Source organism: Xenia sp. Carnegie-2017, unplaced genomic scaffold, assembly GCF_021976095.1.
Source record: "Xenia sp. Carnegie-2017 unplaced genomic scaffold, XeniaSp_v1 HiC_scaffold_29, whole genome shotgun sequence".
NCBI classification, from domain to species: Eukaryota; Metazoa; Cnidaria; class Anthozoa; order Malacalcyonacea; family Xeniidae; genus Xenia; species Xenia sp. Carnegie-2017.
The window spans coordinates 374,572-395,112 of record NW_025813492.1 but is presented as its reverse complement, the minus strand read 5'-3'; the positions used below and the strand labels follow the sequence as shown (position 1 = coordinate 395,112).

The window sequence follows — 20,541 nt, the reverse complement described above, 5'->3', positions numbered from 1 at the left end:
GTTATTTGGTGAGGAAAAGTTGAAAATATGAATGATGCTGCTATCAAAATTGAGAGTGCTTACAGAGGTTATTCAACTCGAAAGCGTCACCTAAGGGTGACTCGTTGTGTTCTCTTACTTCAAAGAAGGCGACGAGCCACAACTTTGGGCAGAAAAGCGATGATTGACTACCAAAGAAAACGACGGTCAGTGAAATTTCTCCAATCACAGGTCCGTGGTTTTATTGCAAGAAGAAACTACAGTGATATCCTAAGGAAAATTATTTCTCTTCAATCCGCTGTACGTGGCATGCAGGCGCGTAAGAAGTATCTAAAAACATGTGAAGCTGCCTTTGTCATTCAGGAACGTTATCGTGCCCACAAGAAAGGTTTGATGATTAAAAAAAGATATCATCTACAACGAGGTGCTTGTATTACCATTCAGGCTAATGTAAGAAGATGGTTATGCAGAAAACGATATCAGAGCATGCGCGAAGCGATTGGAACAATCCAGTTATATTATAGAGCAAGTTGTTGGGCCAAAGTGGAACGGAGGATGTTCCTTAAAACAAGGAGTGCGATCGTGACCATGCAGGCGTTCAAACGTGGCTGGTTAGCACGTCGCAAAATTCAACGACAACGCACTGCTACACGTATTCAAAGTTACTGGAAGATGCATGTTGCAAGACAAAGGTATTTATATCAACGTGCATGTGTTGTACGGATACAATGTTATTTCCGTTTGTGGGTGAACCGTAAAAGATACCTCGCCTTGAGAAAAACGGCAATTTTCATCGAGACTTGTTACAGAGCAAAAATACTTGGCAAGAAGGAACGAGATCACTATAAAAAAGTGAAAAGATCTTGTATTATAATTCAACATGGTTACCGTAGGTACAGACAACGTCGTTTGGTCAACAAAATTTTGGAAACTGTTTCTTCTCAAAAAAAATCCTGCTTTGCTCCTTCAGCAACGACTTCGTGCTAATATGACGGCCAAGAGCATTCGTCAGCATTATCTTCTTTTGAAAAGATCTTCTGTACTTATACAAGCTTCCTATCGTGGTCACTTAGCTCGAGCGCATGTCGCCAGGATTCGTTCTGCCATCGTGATACAGTCGTACTATCGCGGACACCGGCAGGCAACCGAGTATAGGGGGATAAAAATGCCATAATCTTTGTCCAAGCTCTAACTCGAAGGAATCAAGCATTTGAGAGATATAGAAGTCTAAAAACTACTGCGTTGGTTGTTCAACGTCATCGTAGAGCAGTTGTGATTGGTTGCGGACAAAGAAAGATGTTCTTAAAGATGAAAGTAAGTGCTATAAAATGCAAAGTTGCTATCGAGGTTATAGAGCACGGAAGGCGTATGAACTTATAAGACAAGCTACCATAAGATTCAGAGCTTTATCCGTGGAATAATAGCCTTAAATAGATATGAGAAACTACGCAAAGCCATTGTAATACTTCAAACCAGAGAAAGAGCGAGAATACGTGGAAAGAAGAAAGAACATCATATTTAAAGCTGAAAAATACACCATTTCTCTGCAGAGTTTATTTCGTGCAAAACGCGATGAAATGAGTTACATGCTTACTCGAAACACCATTATAAAGCTTCAAGCTATGTTGCGTGGGAAACATGCACGAAAAGTGTTTCAAAGATCACGTTCAGCTGTTATCGTGTTACAACGTGCACAACGAACACGGATGTTGGGAAAAGGAGAACGGATTCAATTCATGGAAAAACGAAATAGTACTGTGCGTATTCAAAGTCTTATAAGAATGCACTCACAGCGAACACGCTATTGCAAATTACGACACGCGGTAATCATTGCACAAACACGTTTCCGTGTGAAACGAGCGCGCAAAACTTACCAAACAATGCGTACAGCTGCCATAATTATTCAACGAGCGGAACGTGCCAGAGTTCTTGGAAAGCAACAGAGAGTGGAATTTTTAAAACTGAAATGTAAAGCTGTTTTAATTCAGAGTTTGGTACGATGTCACACACAAAGAATACGTTATCTTAAAATAAAACACGCTACCAACATCATTCAAGCGTATGTTCGTGGCAAGAAAACACGACGTTTTTATAAACAACTACATAAAGCTACACTGGTTATTCAAAACCGCGTGCGAGCAAAACGTTTTGGTAGAAAAGACCGTCAAACATTCCAGCTGAAGCGACATTCAGTTATTGCTATACAGAGTTGGTTTAAGGCTTGCAAAAGAAGGCGGGAATTTTTACAACTGAGAAATGCCTCCGTATTGTTGCAAGCCTTCTGGAGGGGATCACATCAACGAAAGAAATACAAAGAAATGAAGAAGGCAGCAGCTTGTATTCAACAGCATTATCGTGCTCTTAAAACGGGAGAAGAGAAGAGACATCGTTTTCTTGTCGTCAAACGGTTTGCCACGAAAACGCACATCAATCTCATGGCAATACGTTTACAACGAGCATATCGTAAAGCCATGGCGATTGCTCTGTTGAAAGCTAAGATCGATAGCGTGGTGATAGTACAGGTATTTACGCAACAGTCTTCTTAAATTCATGAATTTAATGTTTATTGCCCTCAAAATAGTTTTTACTTGTTTTGTTACTGTAATTGTAGCGATGGTGGCGAGCTAAACTCCAGAGGAAATTCTATCTACGAACTCTGCATTTCATTCGTCTTCTCCAAAAGAAATGGCGCACACGACTTACCATAATGCACCAGTCAGCGACAAGAATTCAGGCAGTTGTGAGATGTTTTTTAGCTCGAAGGTTTGCTCGAAAAAATATGAAAGCAATCATCAATATACAGGTATGTTGGTGATTGTTGATGATTTTATAAAACCCGTCTGTTTGGTAACTATGAACTACAGTAAGCAGCTTAAGTGGGTATACAGCTTTCTGCTCTTCCAAAAACCTTTACAGTGTGGCTGTACCTTATAGAAAGGACACCCAAAAATTTAGCTTCTTGCTTTAACCGGTATGATCTATTGCATGCTGGGTTTTTATTGGTGTACAAAATTTTGAAATTAAGCAATGGTCACCAGGAAGAAAGAAATTTTAAATAGTGTGAACTTTGACAAAATATGCAAGTCACTTGTATGTAATGAAATACAACTAAAGAAAATTGAAAGTAACTAATATTGATGAAATATTTTTTTACTATTTTATGTTTCTTGTGTTACGTATCACATTACGAACATGAGACATTTGCAACCTTTGAAAGCTTCCAAAGCCCCTCAGCAAAATGTTTTTCAAGTTCTTTAGATTTCTGCATGTTCCAATCGTTTCTTTCCTAAATTGTTTTTTCAAGATCTCTAGTTTACATTTCTACATGTTCCAATAATTTTTTCCTTTCTCACCATAAAGAGAACGTGGCGAGGTTACAACGTTCGAAAGCGCTTCAACTCGAAGAAGTTTAGAAAACTAAGAGAGCGAATTATTGTGGCTAATTCCAACGTCACCGAGTCCATGAAGCTTTGCAATCGTACTCGTTCTGCACTCGACTATTTACTAAATTGTAAGAATTTAACAACGGTCCGTGAAGCTCTGGTTAATCTTGGTATGTCGCACTATTTAATTTTGCAATCTTCACTCCATTATCTTGTTCAAATTACAACGCCCATACAATCACATAATTGCCTTTAGTTCTATCCGAATTCTTATATACTGTCCATTTGCTTTTCCTCCCATTCCAAACCGTATTTTCAGCATCAAAAGATTTGTACCCGAATTTCCTTTTGGATATTGATTTGATCATTCCTCATTCTATGAAATGTATCAAACTATACGTATATTGATCATACCGTATACCAAGATATGTACCCAATTGTACACCTGTATATTGATCATCCTTTTTTCTAAGATATATACCCAAGTGTCCTACTGTGTATTGGTTATCCCTTATACTCCATTCTCTCGACAGAGGTTGCAACAAGATGGACATTCAAGTGTTCACAACAACTGGTTGAGAATAACGCTCTCCGTGTTATTTTTCAAATTATCCGAGACTCAAATAGGAGTCTACCTCACATGGGATTGATCAAACAGGCGTTAGATATTTTCACCAATGTGTCCAAGGTGAGTTTGGGCTGAGATCCATTGATATTTATTGAACATTACTGTCACTGAACGTTGGCAGTGTAATCAGTTTGTTGTTTTTGCCAATTGTTGCATGGTTAATTGTTAGTTGTTTTGTGACTCAACAAAACTTCATGCTTTCTGCATTGTTTTTCCACCATAGTTGTTGGTTGTTATTGATAAATGACTGAGAAACTGTAGTATTTTCTGTGAAGATATTGCCACTTTCATAAATAATGGTTGCACCTAATTTTTTATCATTATTCTAATATCTGACTTGAAGCAAAAACCAAAACACTTTTGCTAAAGTAATCATGTATCCAATTAGAAACCATTTTGATAAAAACACGAAACAATCCATGTTTTTTTTTTAATGCCACTTTGGCATTCTTAATTTGACTATAAACTATATGCGCAATACATTTTTAGTGTCCAGCCACCCAGGATGCCGTGGTTTTAAAAGAAGAAAATGCATTGGAAACCATACTTGAACTCGCGTGTATTTTTCGCGAGAAAAAGGAAATTTTCCTCAGCGTTGCAAAGCTACTTACAATTTTATGTACTCACGAAAACGTAAGAAAAGTAAGCAGAAGTAAACCTCTAGGACAAGAGCTGCCTGCATGTATTTCTTCTAAAGGGTTAGTCATTCTTTGTAATGTCGAATTAATTTAGCAACTTTTGTCTGTTTTGATTCGGCTTTAGAATTTACTGAAAACAGAAAACGCTGCAATGAAGATATCTTCCATTTACTCCATCACAAAAGGAAGTTTGAAATCGAGATGAAACGGAACACGAAGATGAAACAACAAAATGACAAGGGCGGACGAAATCATTACTTCTTAACTGTAATGATTCAAGTCAATCAACAACTAGAACTCTACGTACAGCTTCCAACACTTCTGGAACGACATCTATAACGACAAGTGTGCTGAGGTAGCACATGTGACTAGCAAGTATTATCCTCAACCTTAACTCATGCATCCTCTGCTTGTGCAAATTAACAAAACTGTTTGACAATGTACATATGCCTGTTTCCTTGATATTGCTATGAAGTTATTGACGCGAGCATCGTTCTGCGAACTTAGACGCTTGCTAAACTAATTATTGCCTTTGAAATATCCCTCATTTCAACTTGTGCTGTGCTAAATGATAATCATATTGCAGGACAGCTGTACATAGAAAATTTAGAATTATTGATAAAGTTGTTTGATGAATTTAATGTGATTTTGGTCAATGATTTTATTTATGTGCTTTAAATTCAATAGAAAATTGTAATTATTTATGATAGTATAGAATTAACGGTGGTAGTTATTAATTTCTTGTTTTCGTTTTCAAGTTTTAATGGTTTAATCACGGCTTTTGACCTTTTCTTTGTTTTGTTTTAATTCGGGGACTGTCGTGGTTCATCGTAAACTATCGAAAACAAATTGTTCACTTAAATTACATTCGAAGATGGCGCCAAGTACGAAATATTTCAAAATGTCCATCGTCAACTGTACGTGATTATAGAGAACGGTGAAGTCTTTTTATCCAAGATTGTGTTTCATTATCATGGGTACATCCTCTGTATCAACCCCAACGTTAATAAGAAGATCACAACTGTCCGTTACATCACCTTCAACGCCAATTGATTTTCTTTCACCAACCAGCCAGTTAAGACGCAACCGTCCCATACTTTTATCAACGCAGTCACAAAACGGTGTACTTGCTGAAAATGATGATGCTACCGAGAAACAGCAAAGACAGAAGTCCAGGGTGAATGCTTTGGTTGTACAAAGCCCCGTATTATCACCAAAGTGTACATGTCGACAAACGCCAAATGAAGGGTTAGTCGTTGTTTGTATAAGCAATCTAGATATTAAATATTCATCATATTTACATTCATTGAAGGTCTGTTTTCGCTCCAAAGACGTTCTTAAGTAAAGGACATTAGATCTACGTACTTAAGATCGAGATAATGATGACGCAATTAAGCACTGTTTTTGACCACGCGGCCGCGCGCTAATAATTTATACTAATTTTGTTTCCCCTCCAGTTATTATAGAACTCAATGGTTGACTACCGTGAAATTGGCACCACATTGCGCACAACATTCAACACAACATTCATCACAACATTCAACACCACTTTCAACTAAAAGATATCATTCAAAATGATAAATCGAAAAATCGTCTTTAAAACACGTTATCCATCAAATACAACAGTAAAAACAATTCTTAACTGTTTATTATTATTTTACTGTCTTTAACCATCACAAAAAATGTATAAAAGTCAAGAAATTGAAGAAAACACTAGGATTTATATTACAGTGTACTTTCCATTTCTCTTAATTAGCGTATAACTTAAAAACTACACGGTAGAATTTTTTTAAACTTGGCCATATTGTAGATATTTTTATTGCCTGAAATATATCCAAAATCTGGAGAGTGCACAAAAAAATAAGTTGTAGAAAATCATCGGCAAAGTCGGATGACACGAATACGCGTAATATAATATTATATAATTAACTTCCTATATCCAGGTATCTTTGCAAACAAAGGCCTGTAAATAAAAAACTACACGGTAGAATTTTTTTAAACTTGGCCATATTGTAGATATTCGTATCGTCTAAAATATATCCAAAATCTGGGGAGTGCACAAAAAAATAAGTTGTAGAAAATCATCTACAAATCGGATGACACGAATACGCGTAATATAATATTATATAATTAACTTCCTATATCCAGGTATCTTTGCAAACAAAGGCCTGTTAATAAAAAACTACACGGTAGAATTTTTTTAAACTTGGCCATATTGTAGATATTCGTATTGTCTAAAATATATCCAAAATCTGGAGAGTGCACAAAAAATCGATGATCTTTAGTATCAATCGATGATCTTTAGTATCAATATATCAGTAAGCATAATTGACGACGTACTTGTTCATGGAAAGACAAAAAATGAACACGACAGTAGACTGAAAGTTGTGCTGAAAAAATTTGATAATGCTGGAATAACACTAAATCCTGAGAAGTGTGAGTTTGCTAAGAAGATTGTAAAGTTTGCAGGTAATATAGTGAGTGAAGATGGAATTCAAGTAGACCCAGAAAAGATTGAAGCAGTACCAGGTATGGAAGTGCCACAAATGTGAGTGATGTGCGAAGATTTTTGGGAATGGTTAATCAATTGGGAAAATTCATTCCAAATTTGTCTGAAAAAACAAAACCTATTAGAGATCTATTGAGTACAAAGAATGAATTTCAGTGGGGAGGTGCTCAACAAAAAGCTTTTGAAGAGATGAAAACCGAATTAAGTTCTGTACCAGTTTTAGCCTATTATGACCCAACGAAGCGAACTGTTTTGGCAGCCGACGCATCGTCGTATGGTATAGGAGAAGTTCTTTGGCAATTAAATAAGAAAGGAGAAAAGAAACCAGTCGCTTATGCGTCAAGATCAATGACAACTACCGAAGAACGATATGCTCAGATTGAAAAGGAAGCATTGGCGACAACTTGGGCTTGTGAGAAATTTAATGATTATATTTTAGGAATGGATTTTGTGATAGAAACTGATCATAAACCCTTGGTTCCTCTGCTTGGCTCGAAGATATTAGACCAACTTCCTCCAAGAATACAGAGATTCAAGATGAGGCTGATGAAATATTCGTTTACTATTCGTCACATACCAGGAAAAGAGTTGTTTGTAGCGGATGCATTGTCTCGAGCTCCTATTATGAGACAACCTACAAAATCTGATAACAATTTATCCCAAGATTTCAACATTTATGTTGCACAGATTGTTCAAAACATACCAGCTAGTGAGAGAAGGCTAGAAGAAATTCGCCGACACCAACAAGAAGATCCGGTTTGTACGAAACTTGTGGAATTTTGTTCGGAAGGTTGGCCGGACCGAAATCGAATTACTAGTACCTTGTTACCTTATTACTTTGAAAGAGCAACAATTACAATGCAGAAAGGAATGTTAATGAAAGACTCCCGCTTGATAATTCCATCATCGCTACGATTAGATATTCTAGAAAAGATTCATGCTGGCCATCAAGGCATCCGTAAGTGTCGTGAAAGAGCAAGAGAATCTGTTTAGTGGCCGGGACTAAGTAAGCACATTGAAAACATGGTTACTGATTGTTCCATTTGTTGTAAATACAGAGAAAATCATGCAGAGCCGTTACTAACAACGTGTTTTCCTCAACGACCGTGGCAGAAAGTTGCTACAGACTTGTTTGTACATAGCGGAAAAAATTATGTGCTTGTAGTTGATTATTATTCTAGATATTTTGAAATTGCTCCTTTGAAAAAAAGCACAACTGCTGAAGATGTTATCAATCATATGAAATCCATATTTTCTCGTCATGGTATACCAGAAACAGTTGTGTCGGATAATGGTCCACAGTATGCTGCAGCTATTTTTTCCAAATTTGCTGAAGAATGGGGATTTACACATTTAACAAGTAGTCCTCGCTATCCTCAAAGTAATGGAGAAGCAGAAAGAGCTGTAAAGACTGCAAAGAACTTAATCATAAAATCCGAAGATCCTTATTCAGGTTTACTTGCATACAGATTATCACTATTGCAGAACGGGTACTCACCAGCAGAATTATTAATGGGGAGGAAATTACGTTCTAATCTACCAGTAATATCCGAAAAGTTAACTCCAAAGCTTGCTGATACGGCAAAATTGAGAAGAGACGAAGAAAGTTACAAACGACGTCAAGCAGAAAACTTTAATTGTCGTCACAGAGCTTCAGTCCTTCCAGACTTGAGTCCTGATGTATGCATATGGATATGTAACATCATAATCTAAATTGTTGTTACAATTTAGCAATGACTGAATAGCAACCGACCTCAGGGTGAAATTGAGCATCGTCGCGATGACCTCGTAATCCAATGCCAAGCCTTCCACAAAAAAGAACTGTATCAACAATTTGTTAAAGAATTCTCCTATTTTGCTCAATTTCAAGTTTTATGTTAGTATCTAAGATATTTTCAATGGGTTGAGCTACACCTGACATTTGAAAGCATATATTATTCAAAATTGGAGAAGTAGATGCACGTAGTCCATTTTTTCCCCCTTACAATTTCCAGCATGTCGCCTAAATGTACCTATAGCATCATTCCAATGACGAAAAGGTGAACGAATAGATTGTTTATTCTCGAGCATTTACTGGGGAATTGATGTCCAAAAAGAACACATGATAAGCAATAAGCACCATCTTCTTTTGGTGAATAACACAGCCAGGTAAAATCTTTGAGCCATTCATATTTAAAAGTCCTTCTATTGTTCTCACTCAAAGGAGGAAAAGTGTAATTTTCATCAGGTTTAAAAACATTTTTAATAAGCAAACAAATATCTGACATTTTCAAACCTTTAGCTCTTTTGTAGTAGGTAGCTACATCAAAATTGTGAATAAAGTTAGGCTTTACCTGTAAATCTTCAATGGTTTGTTCAGTAACCCTAGTACAAGAAACCTCACTTGTAATGATTTCTGGTTTTTCCATTTTTGAAAAAAACTTACTGATATTCCCAGACTTTTTTTCAGCTTTTGCTTTTTTTGTAGGCATTGGGCATGTTGGACCAGAAATTGTCCTTTTAGTTTTGCTAGGAAAAAAAACTAGAGGAACAAAATGATTAGGTTGGAAACATTGATCTGATGTAACTATCCCTTTATAACAAAACAAAAGATGAATTGCATCGGCTGATTCTTTAACTATTCTTCTTGGACAAACAAGAGAGTCGAATATTGATTTAGGCCTTCTCTCTCCACAATCTGGGTAGTAAGTAAAAATTTTTGTCTCCAACACAGAAGAAAGTGCTGAAATGCATAGAAACGATGACCACTTTTGGTCATGACAATTCAAAAAGGCCTCCTTTTTGACAAGATCAACACCTACAAAACCAGAATCTAGACAGTCTTGAGATACTGTCAAAGGTAAAATATTCTTTGAGGTGTTGTTGAATTCTTTATGCTGTTCAACAATTGAGGAAAATAAAGGATGTTGGCAGTAAAAAGTAGCATTCAAAAACAGCTCAAGTGATGTTACCTGCCTCAAAATATGCAATAAACTGTTATCACCTGCCAAAAGCAATGACACTGAACTGTAGAGACAGTTGCCAGATACCTCTGATCTAAATTGAATAAAAAAGTCGTGTTCCTATAAGTCCTCCAACAAAAATTTACATGTAGAAGATAATTCAAAGTTCAAATATAAATTCACTATTCGCTGAATTTATGCCAATATTTATAATAAAATTAAAAGCCCAAGCCATAGATCTTTAGTATACACTGCACAAAATGAAATCTGCTTCATTAAAATTTATACAACAGTCAATAGACATAATCACATAAACCACTTCTCATAGTCGCATAAATTGATATTAATGGTTTGGATACCTTAAGGCCATGCATACAATTCCTTTGTCCTCGTGTTGCTTACGTACGATTTTAGGGATGTAAATTTCTGCTGAGAATTCTCTGCTCAATGATGTTTCGTCTTTCAAAAGCAATGATAAGAATTCCTCTCTCGACATTTTAGTCGCCCCACAATATTCCTCATTCAAACGCAATTTCAATTCATTCAGAGATTTATCATTCTCTTGCGAAATTGCAGTCTGAACAGCAGCATACATATCAATATTCAACATTGTAGTTTGTAAACGATTTTCCAAATCAATGCAATGAAACAGATTTTACAAACCACGCTAAAGTGAATCACAACGTGATGATCTATCGCATTCCAGACACCATGCTTGACTATGTTAGCTCAGAAGGCTATCAGTCGAAATCAGTCAAACCAATCACAATAAAACAAAAATTCAAAAGAACCAATTGTAAGATAGCAATTGGACTCCCTTATAGGTCCGGCCACCCCTATTATTGGTCGAGATTATTCCAGACTGTCCACTGATCTGGCCATTGACCAATAAAATAGCGTTTCTGGCGTTCATAGACTCCTTTATAGGTCGAACCAGTCAAGCCACCCCGCTTATCAGTCGGCTTAGTTTCTTTCAATTAAAATTCAACTGATCTGGTTACCAAGGAGATATTCATTGGATTAGTCATTAGTTTTCAATAATAAATAAAGCTGGATTTTTATCACGAAGTAAATGCGATAATAAAGTAAGAATAATTAATGAATTTTTAATTAATATGAATAGGTAGTTTTTGAATTTCAAACATCAGTCGCGCGACGGATTTGACATACTCTAGATCCGCCCCTGGTTCTTGTTATGATAATAATATATTTGTAAAATATAAGTTACCGATAGTACTGTTTAAATTTTTAATTTTAATTATTTATTTGTACAAACCCCTAGATCTATACTAAATCACCAAATAACCAAATACTAATCAGTAACCAAGATTAATCTGAAGAGAGTGTATAAGTCATATTTTTTCTACATTCTAGTTTTCTTATTACAACAGAAACAGCTCTACTATATAAATAATATATAACAACTAGGATATGCTCAAAATAGTCTTGCTTTAGTTTGTGTGCTACTCAATTACTTCAAATATTAATGATTACAATGTTTATTTTGATATCAAACAAAGTTACTGACAAACTCATTAACCAGAAGATTCCTCAAAACGTTTTCATGGATAATGTATCAAGAAAACTGTCAGACTTCGTTTTACCATGCATACAATATCTCATAGTTCATACTGATCTCCTCATGGTGCTTAATATTTCTAAATAATGCTTTGATTATATTCAAACCAGCACATATTTTGTTAAAGGACTTCATTTTTTGACTTCTCTGCCACAATAATTGTAATTCTGTTATTAAAATACTTGTGAATTCAAGTTCAACCCGTCGTAGTCCAGCTAAATCAATTTCCCGTTTTCGCTATGACCGATTCCAGCCAAATTGTATGACGGATTTGGAACACGCTCTTTGAGATGATATGAAACACAAGTATATTGCAGCGTGTTAACGTCTTCAAAATTAGATATATATAAACATGTCAGTTAAATACCGCGAATATTAATTAACGAAAAAATGCTCTATTTCCCAAGCTGTAGATTCGCTCCTGGAATTTGGGCCAGGACAATAAAGACATATTTATAATCCTTGGAACACGCTCTTTCATATGATATAAAACACAAGTATATTGCAGCGTGTTAACGTCTTCAAAATTAGATATATATAAACATGTCAGTTAAATACCGCGAATATTAATTTACGCAAAAATGCTCTACCTTTCTCAAGCTGTAGATTCGCTCCTGGAATTTGGGCCAGGATAATAAAAACATATTTCCAATCCTTGGAACACGCTCTTTCACAGCAGATCTAAATGTGAAAGGAGGAAATCAATGAAAGATATATATATATATAAGTTTAAAGATTGGTAATCCAGGCATATTTAATGTATAAAAATAAAAGATTCTCCGGATTGTATTAAATGATTTTATTGAGCTTTCGACTTGTGTAAATAATATTTCCTCATTCTGATGAGGGCTCAAAGCAACAAGTCGAAAGCTCAATAAAATCATTTTATATATTTATATATTTATATATTTATATATTTATATATTTAAAAGATAAAAGTTTCTCCGGATTTTAAATGATTTTTATTGAGTTTTCGACTCGTTGCTTCGAGCCTTCATCAGAATGAGGATATTTATTTACACGTGCTTTTAGCTTGGAGACGTTTAGAGCGTCTAATTGGATAAGTAGGTGAATTAATGTGATTGGTTGGTAGTTTCTAAATTTTATAACTTTCACAGCAGATCTAAATGTGAAAGGAGGAAAACAATGAAAGATATATATATATAAGTTTAAAGATTGGTAATTCAGGCATATTTAATGTATAAAAATAAAAGATTCTCCGGAGTGTATAAAAGGATTTTATTGAGCTTTCGACTTGTGTAAATAATATTTCCTCATTCTGATGAAGGCTCGAAGCAACGAGTCGAAAGCTCAATAAAAATCATTTAAAATCCGGAGAAACTTTTATCTTTTATGTATTCAATGCCTGGATTACAAATTTTCAAACTTATTTATATATTTATACAAAGTGCAATGAGTGAATGTGATTACAAAGGTATATTAATTTATGCTGGGCTTGAAATAATAGGTACGTATGGCCAAAGCAAGCCATCATTGAAAGATAGTGAGCAACAATAATTTATGCTAGTAATATTCTCAGTAATATGTATACATCTCTTACTTAATTTGTCGCCAAATTAAGGCAAATTCTATTTGGCTAGCCAAAAAATTTAAATGTCAGGCATTACTTTTCTTTCAATATCATGCCTAGATTGACAATCAAAACATACAAACACAATGAATGCATTACTCGCTTTCTGTTGAACTGTCACTGACTCCTCTCTTTTCACCACGACCTCCCTAAAGATCTTGGCCCCAAAAGTACCTCTAACCAAAGATCAAACACATTCTGTTTCTAGTGTTTGTATGGAAAATACAAGTCATCCAAAATTTTGACTGATAATGGAACAATGTGCAAAGCATTCTTAATTGCTGTGCACAAAATAGAATGGAGATTTTAAAACAAAACACCATTACACGCAAGAAACACATGTTTTGTTTTTATTGTGTAACCAAACCAGCATTTATAATTTTATATTGAATTTCATGATTACTGATGGATCAGTACTATTGATTGCATTGTGTGTATCTGCGCAGTATAAAGCAGTTTACTATAATGCCATTATACAAAACTGAAGATCTCGTCAAAAAAGGCATACTTTTCAGAGTACTGAGAATATAGGCTGAGTAGATACATTGATGATTGTCATTTTGAGAGTACAGTAACTGGCTTTGACAAAAAAATGATACGATGAGCCTGACGGGAGTCATTGCAAAGTTTCTTTTCAATGACTGTGTTCATTCCTAATAAGGTTAATGGTAAAGTATACACAGTTTATGGTGCACAATAAAAAGTTTTCTCACCCAAGTTTGCTTTAGGTTAAGTCATGGGTGAACAGTTTCGATACGACAAACGTTAATGGAAAACGATACATACATAGTTTAATAACTAACAGAAAGTTCCCTTTTTCATACGTAGTCATAATGTCTGATACAAATCAACAACGCACCTGAGAGATATCGAACTTTAGCCATGAGATAAAGACCTTGTAAAACACCTGGCGTTGCTTTAGTCAATGGATCAAGAACAGCAGCACAACGTTTCAGTAAGGGAGAAACAGACTGGCCCTTCTCAACAGGCTAAATAGAATATTGCGTCGTGTGTTCATATATCATGAAATGCTCACGGCAAGAAAATATCTAAAATGTTACACCATACCAGAAATATAAATACTTAAATAAGTACCCATTACAGCTGTAATAAAAAGATTTAGGAAACAAACTGATGTAGATTCTCTTCCATCTGATTGAAAGTTAAAGCCACAAATTCACGAAGCATTTATGTACGTGCCATATTAAATATGTTTGTACATAAATACGAAGTATTTATATTGCTTCGTATTTATGTACGTGCAATATAGTATAAAATATTATTGATAGTTAGCACCATACAGAAATTACCCCTTTCGGGTGTTCTTAGTTTCAGGTGTTTCTTCACAGATAGGTATTTGAGTGTTGACCGTTTCGATAAACTTATCTAAAATCATTTGGGGTTATCTTAGCTACTTCGAAGGCATGCAGACGCATATATACAAGTGCTAGACTTTATGAATTAATCTAAACCAGATTCAAAAAACTGAGCGGCACAGCTAAAGGTAAGACTAGAAGAGTACTCCCCTCCCCTCGCTTTGAGAAGTACATGTAGCAGTAGAGTACAAACACCTGAATGTGAAAAATCGTAAGAAAAATTGTTTAAATGCACAATATTTATAGTGTTAATACGTAATTACCTTATTTGGAGCAAAGATAAGATACTCTTCAATGGTTTGCAATAAAAACTCTGGATTCAACTTCAAGAAATACTCAAATCCTAAAGGAATGCCCTGAAATAAATAAATAGAGAAATGCTATGAACTTCGTTACAAATGAGAATTGTGATCTGATAGCGTTTCTATAAGGTTGCCTTGTCGATGGAATTTTACGTAATCTATTGTTATTTATTAATAATTGATTGTTATTGATTAAATAATTGTTGTTGACTGACGTTTCGACAACCTTACAGTGGCGTGCGGTGACCTAATTTAATAGGCAAGCGCCGGGGTTGAGGCTCGCGGCTTGCCGAGAACCTATCTAGGGGGTATGGGGGCATGCTCCCCCAGAAAATTTTTGGATTTTGAAGTACTTTGTCGAAAAAAATGTATCTGTCATGACTGAAACAGTATTGAAAAAATCTAAAAAATTCAAAAACTTTTATAGAGTATATATTACAATTACGGTTTAAAAGTATTACATGTGGTATTGTGATATAAAGTCGTTTGAAGTAAATGGCTAGGCGTGCATTTCTATTGTAGTGAAGAAGTAACAGAACGAAATAGTCCAAAATCCTACAACAGATTTACTTAAATGTAAATTCCACCCGTCTTTCCTTTGCGCAAAACTCCTTTATAACGTCCTCATAGAATCGTGGCTTCCCCTGCAAACTTACAAACATCTCCTTCTCGATTGAAATTGTAGCCAATGCAGAAAGTCGCTCTTGCCCTTGTGTACTGCGAAGATACGTTTTGATACGCTTGAGAGCCGAAAATGATCTTTCTGCAGAGGAGGACGTACTTGGCATAGTAAGAATGAGCTGACACAATCGGTACACCTCTGGAAAACAGGCTTTCAAGTCAAGTTCGATTATTTTTGATATCATATCAAAAACAGGTTTCGATTTGAGCTCGGCAGATGCGTATACAACGATTAGTTCACTTTTTAGTGCTTGAAGATTAAAGAATGTTCCATATGAATCTTGCAACGATTGCAGCTCTCGTTCGGGAAAATTCCGGCTGTACAATTCGTGCTTTAAATGATCCAACAAAGAAACGATTGCTCTGTTGTTAAGACTTTCGTAATTTGACGTCTGAAAACTTTGAATAAAGACTTTACCACTTCGCTTGATGTTGTATGTAGTCCTTGCAACTCAGGAGTGGGACGGCCACCTTCGACGATCTCTCGTTTCTCGGAAAAAGGTCTCAATCCAAATGAGCGGGATAACAGTGATTCCACAATGCATTCAGTCATGTTGTACAGGTGCCGTGAAAATACCAAATGTAGAAGTAGAACATAAAAGGATGAAAATTCCTATGCTATATATTTTATAGGAACATCAATCTTATTTATACCTTACATCAGTTACATGATATCTTGTAGTGACGTACATAACGTGCATACATTACTCATCTAGATTCATGTATTAGCAATAGAGGAAATAGCCAATCCTACACTTACTCAAACGCGCTACTTAAACTTAAGGCGGTTTTCCATTACGGTCGCTTCGCCCGCGCGGGCGAAATCTGTTTTTGAGAGCGTTGGCCGCCCGCTGGATTTTATTTCCATTATTTTTGCCAGAGATGGCGGTAAATTTAAGCAAAACATGGCGGCTCTGAATAATCGACGACGACTTTTTCTGCTAATTCTTTTAAGACGAAGATTAAGAAAACATAAATACAAGAAAAGATTTTGGGTAAGGAGTATATTACAAAAAAGGAAAGAAAAAGGAGAATACTATACTCTAGTTCAAGAAGCTATTCTATATGACAAAGAATTTTTTTTCGTTTGTTTCGTATGACTCCTTTCAAGTTTGAAGAATTACTGACCTTAGTTGCACCAAAAATAACACGCTGGCATGCAAGAAGAGAAGCTATTGGACCTGCAGAAAGGCTTTGCGTCACTTTAAGATATTTGGTCACTGGAGACGCCTTTAGAACTATTGCAGCAAGTTACCGTTTAAGTGATACTGTTGTGGGACGAACTATAAGGGAGACTTGTAAACATTTAAACATTAAGTTATGTAAAACCCAATGGCTTATACAGTTTGATGCTTCACATCTGCATCAAGTCATCATCAATCTCAGTACAAATGTTTACATAGACACAAACTTTATGGCTTTCCCATTTTATATGTTTGTGAATTGACATTACATTAAGCATCAAAACACACACAACCTTCTTGCCATCTTTCTTTGGTTTATGAACTTTAACTTCAAAGCATTCAAGGCATCCTTAGTGAATCCATTGTCTCCATCCATAGAATTTGACCATGATCAAATTAAATAACTCTGGATAGGGCAGACAATAAATCAATTATCTTTACAGCATTATCATTTTTTTAAGACTCTGCCTAGTCAATAACATCTTTCAGTCATCTTTACTCCTTGGTCTTCCCTGCATGTTGTCAGCAAATAGAACATAACAAGCTCTGCTCCAAATCATGGGTACTCTTGGGGCTGATCATTTCGTTTTGATACTTACTCACAGAGCAAAATGTGTGCAGGGTCTTTTTTGCTTTAGGGAAACTATTTCGCAAATAGATGGGTAAATTTACGATTTCATGCATAAAAAAATGACAGAAAAGTATACAGAATTTTATAAACAAAAACAGGAAAACATCAGTATATTTGGCGTTCAAGTCAGTCTTAAAAAATACGATCTTTAATATGTATTTTTATGACTTTTCAAGTGCATGTATAATTGCTTTTCAATCGTTGACGGACTAACAAAACAAACAACTACCTCACCTGTGAGAAGCGACATGTTCCTTTTTGTGGAAACTACGACATCCAACAATTGAACGATTGAAGTGTTGGCATTATAAAAGAAATGCCAAAAAAAATATCGTCACAGAATATGGAACTAACGATATCCATATTCTGTGATATCGTGTTTGTTTTTGAAAAATTTTTTATAATTTACTATAGACACCAGGGGGAGGCCGAGAATATTATTTTTCTGCAAAGCGATCATTTCAGCGGAAATACGTCCTTTGGCCGCCATTATTTTGGCGACCTCGCCCCAGTAAAGATAGCCGCTCCAGTTATTATAGAACTCAATGACCAAAATCCGCCATTACCGCCATGTTTTTGACCACGAGGCCCAGGCCCCTTTGCCCCTCCAGGTCTTATAGAGCTCAATGATCGTGACTCAGTGAACTCGACATTTGAATAACGGAAAGTGAATCAAAGTGATAAATCGAGAAGCAAGGTGAGGTGAACTTGGTCGATCTGCTCTTACGCTGCGGTTTTCCTTTAAAACATATCAAAGTCTTTACGGTAAATGGTTTGAACCCGGGAGTATCGTTACATGTTTGTAAATGTAGATCGTCTAGGTTGGTATAGTCCTGAGAAGGACTGTTTTTGTTGGACAAAGAGAGAAGGACAATCTTAGCGATGACTACTTAGAGTCATTTTTTTGACTCTGAAGATGACTGCCGCTAAGATTGTCGAAACGTCTATCAACAACAACAAAAACAGTCCTTCTCAGGACTATACCAACCTGGACGATCTACATTTACAAACATGCAAAGTCTTTAAGGATATTCAATTATTGATACTGAGATGACAACCATTTAGTATTTCAAGCACTATCAAAATCGATGAAAAATACAATCGCTCTGTAAAAAGTAAAAATGCGAGTTATAGACTCAATATTTTTTATGAAACTGGATATTCAAGTTTCTTTTTTCTTCGGAAAAACAGATCTTTAAATCCACTGAAATGACAAAAAAAGACAAACACTGTCTGACACCGTTTGAAAATTTACCTTCCGATGTAAGAAAAATTTTTGCTTGAATATTTTCTCGTCATGTTTTTTTATTGTATTGTCTTTTTGGCATATATTGTGTAATTTTCAGTTGGCTTTTCCTCGTTACAAGTTGTAAGTTACAATGAACTCACTGTAGTTTATAGTGAATAGTTTGAAAACAAACTATAAAAGCAATGGCAAAGCCAGCATTTTTTTACTTTTACATTGCAAATATTTTTGTATTTAATCACTGGAAAAACAATGAATGGATTTGATTTTCTAAAGAAATTACTAACAATTTTGCTGACAAATTTGCATTGTAAGAGTAAAAGATTGGGCATGCTTCGCCCCTGAGAAAAGTGGGTCTATGCTTCATGCAGGTCCATGGGCCTTGATACATACGTAAGTAGCTACGTGGATTTAAAATCAAAATTACAAACAGCCAATTTTTTTCTTTTCCTTTAATTTATCATTCTTATGCATGGTCTATGACTTGATTGTGTAAACTGTCATGTTTATTTTTACAGTAATGAAACAATTGTTATATATGCGCTAATCTATAATGTGCTCCACCTTATTTTAGAGTTGTCAGTATTCAGAATTTCGTATTCGCTGTTCCTAATCCAAAGCATTTTAAAAGATGCTGACCAAAGTCCTTGTGTGTTGATTTAAAAATAATGTATGATATTGGATGTGTATTATCCTCACATTTAAAGGTATCTTAATGTTGGCATGTATGATGTGGGACAAGTTCATTCACCAACTAAACTTTGAATAAATTGGTACCGTTCTAGGCAAACAAGAGGCATGACATTTTGTCAAAAGTGTCAATTTCGGTGCCGATATTTCATTGTTATGGACACAAGGCCTCATGCCAGGTAATGAATAAAGCTTTGTACCTGGTAATGAGAAGGATGGATTAAGAGGCGGGATAGTGGAGGAATGTGCTCTCCTCCAACCTTGATTAGTTGAGATGGACGAGGAGTGGCATTTTCCCTAAGAAATTTATGTATATCAAACCATCAAGCGATCGTAATTGGGGTTTATGGAGCACAATTTCAAAAATCTCCAATCATTGTATATAAGTAACAAAATTTAACGAAAAATGTCTTGCATGTTACGGCAACAAGCAGCCACTAGAATCTTATCCAAACTAGAGCACCCCCTCCCTCCAGAAAAGTACATCCCTGGGTAATGATGTAGCGATTGAAGAAAGACAATCTTTTCTGCTCTGGTTTCTTCCTTGATTAAAAGTCCCCGTAGGTAAAATATTATTTTTTAGTGTCTTCAAAAAAACAGGTCAAATTCAGTCCTAGAAGGCTCGATCGTTTTGGTCTTACAGATGGTGAGGCTATTGAAAGGCTCTGGGCTTACCTTCGTGGGTTCTCGGCAATTAATAAGGAGATGCCTGCCAGTAGAAGAGTAGATCTTTTGACAGACGCGCTTCTTCAGTTACCTTGAAGAAATCTTAGCAATGCAGGTGCTTGAATATTGTCATTGCTTTATGTGTAACTATGCGTTGACACAATGAAAATGTTTTTATTTTTTTGTTGCGCCTTAATTGTTTTAATTTTTTGTATATGATTTGTGTCAGGAAAATCGTTAACGTCGAAGCTTAAAAAATGTCTACAACTTAAAATTAAAACGCAACAAGAAATGAAGGATTTATTTAGCGAACTACCTGGTAAGTAGTTCTGGTAGGTTAGAAATTTCTTATGTTTTCTGTGGCCGAAAAGTATTTAAGATTTCTTTTTGCCTAACCAAACTCTCAATTCAATTTGCATCCAAGGAAATACGAATTTATTTTGTTTGTTAGTGACGTACGATCCTGAAATTGTTTGTCAGTTGGATGCCAGAGAGAAGGAAATTATGTCAAGAGTC

The 20,541-nt window shown here is 35.6% G+C and overlaps 2 protein-coding genes and 1 long non-coding RNA gene across 3 annotated transcripts; all 3 read left to right on the top strand.

Annotated features, from left to right (window-relative positions):
* The first annotated feature begins 27 nt into the window (after positions 1–27).
* LOC124453995 (abnormal spindle-like microcephaly-associated protein homolog) lies at positions 28–7,180 on the top strand. Its single transcript, XM_047004812.1, has 8 exons — positions 28–868; positions 1,456–2,501; positions 2,591–2,782; positions 3,340–3,532; positions 3,896–4,050; positions 4,480–4,623; positions 5,560–5,876; positions 6,934–7,180. Exons 1-8 carry the CDS (start codon positions 28–30, stop codon positions 7,178–7,180), a joined length of 3,135 nt encoding a protein of 1,044 aa, XP_046860768.1.
* Positions 7,181–8,160: 980 nt separating this feature from the next.
* LOC124453994 (uncharacterized protein K02A2.6-like) lies at positions 8,161–8,850 on the top strand. The gene has a single exon (XM_047004811.1). It carries the CDS (start codon positions 8,161–8,163, stop codon positions 8,848–8,850), a length of 690 nt encoding a protein of 229 aa, XP_046860767.1.
* An 11,278-nt stretch (positions 8,851–20,128) lies between these two features.
* On the top strand, positions 20,129–20,523 carry LOC124454045. The gene is made up of 3 exons (XR_006951319.1): positions 20,129–20,140; positions 20,255–20,344; positions 20,477–20,523. It is a non-coding gene; the product is annotated as an uncharacterized LOC124454045 (long non-coding RNA).
* The last annotated feature ends 18 nt before the right edge of the window (positions 20,524–20,541 follow it).

Coding starts and splice junctions, on each gene's coding strand:
- LOC124453994 (XM_047004811.1), top strand. CDS start 8,161: ATGGTTACTGATTGTTCCATTTGTTGTAAATACAGAGAAAATCATGCA.
- LOC124453995 (XM_047004812.1), top strand. CDS start 28: ATGAATGATGCTGCTATCAAAATTGAGAGTGCTTACAGAGGTTATTCA. Junction 2,783..3,339: donor AAGCAATCATCAATATACAG/GTATGTTGGTGA, acceptor CTCACCATAAAG/AGAACGTGGCGAGGTTACAA. Junction 5,877..6,933: donor CGACAAACGCCAAATGAAGG/GTTAGTCGTTGT, acceptor GATGATCTTTAG/TATCAATATATCAGTAAGCA.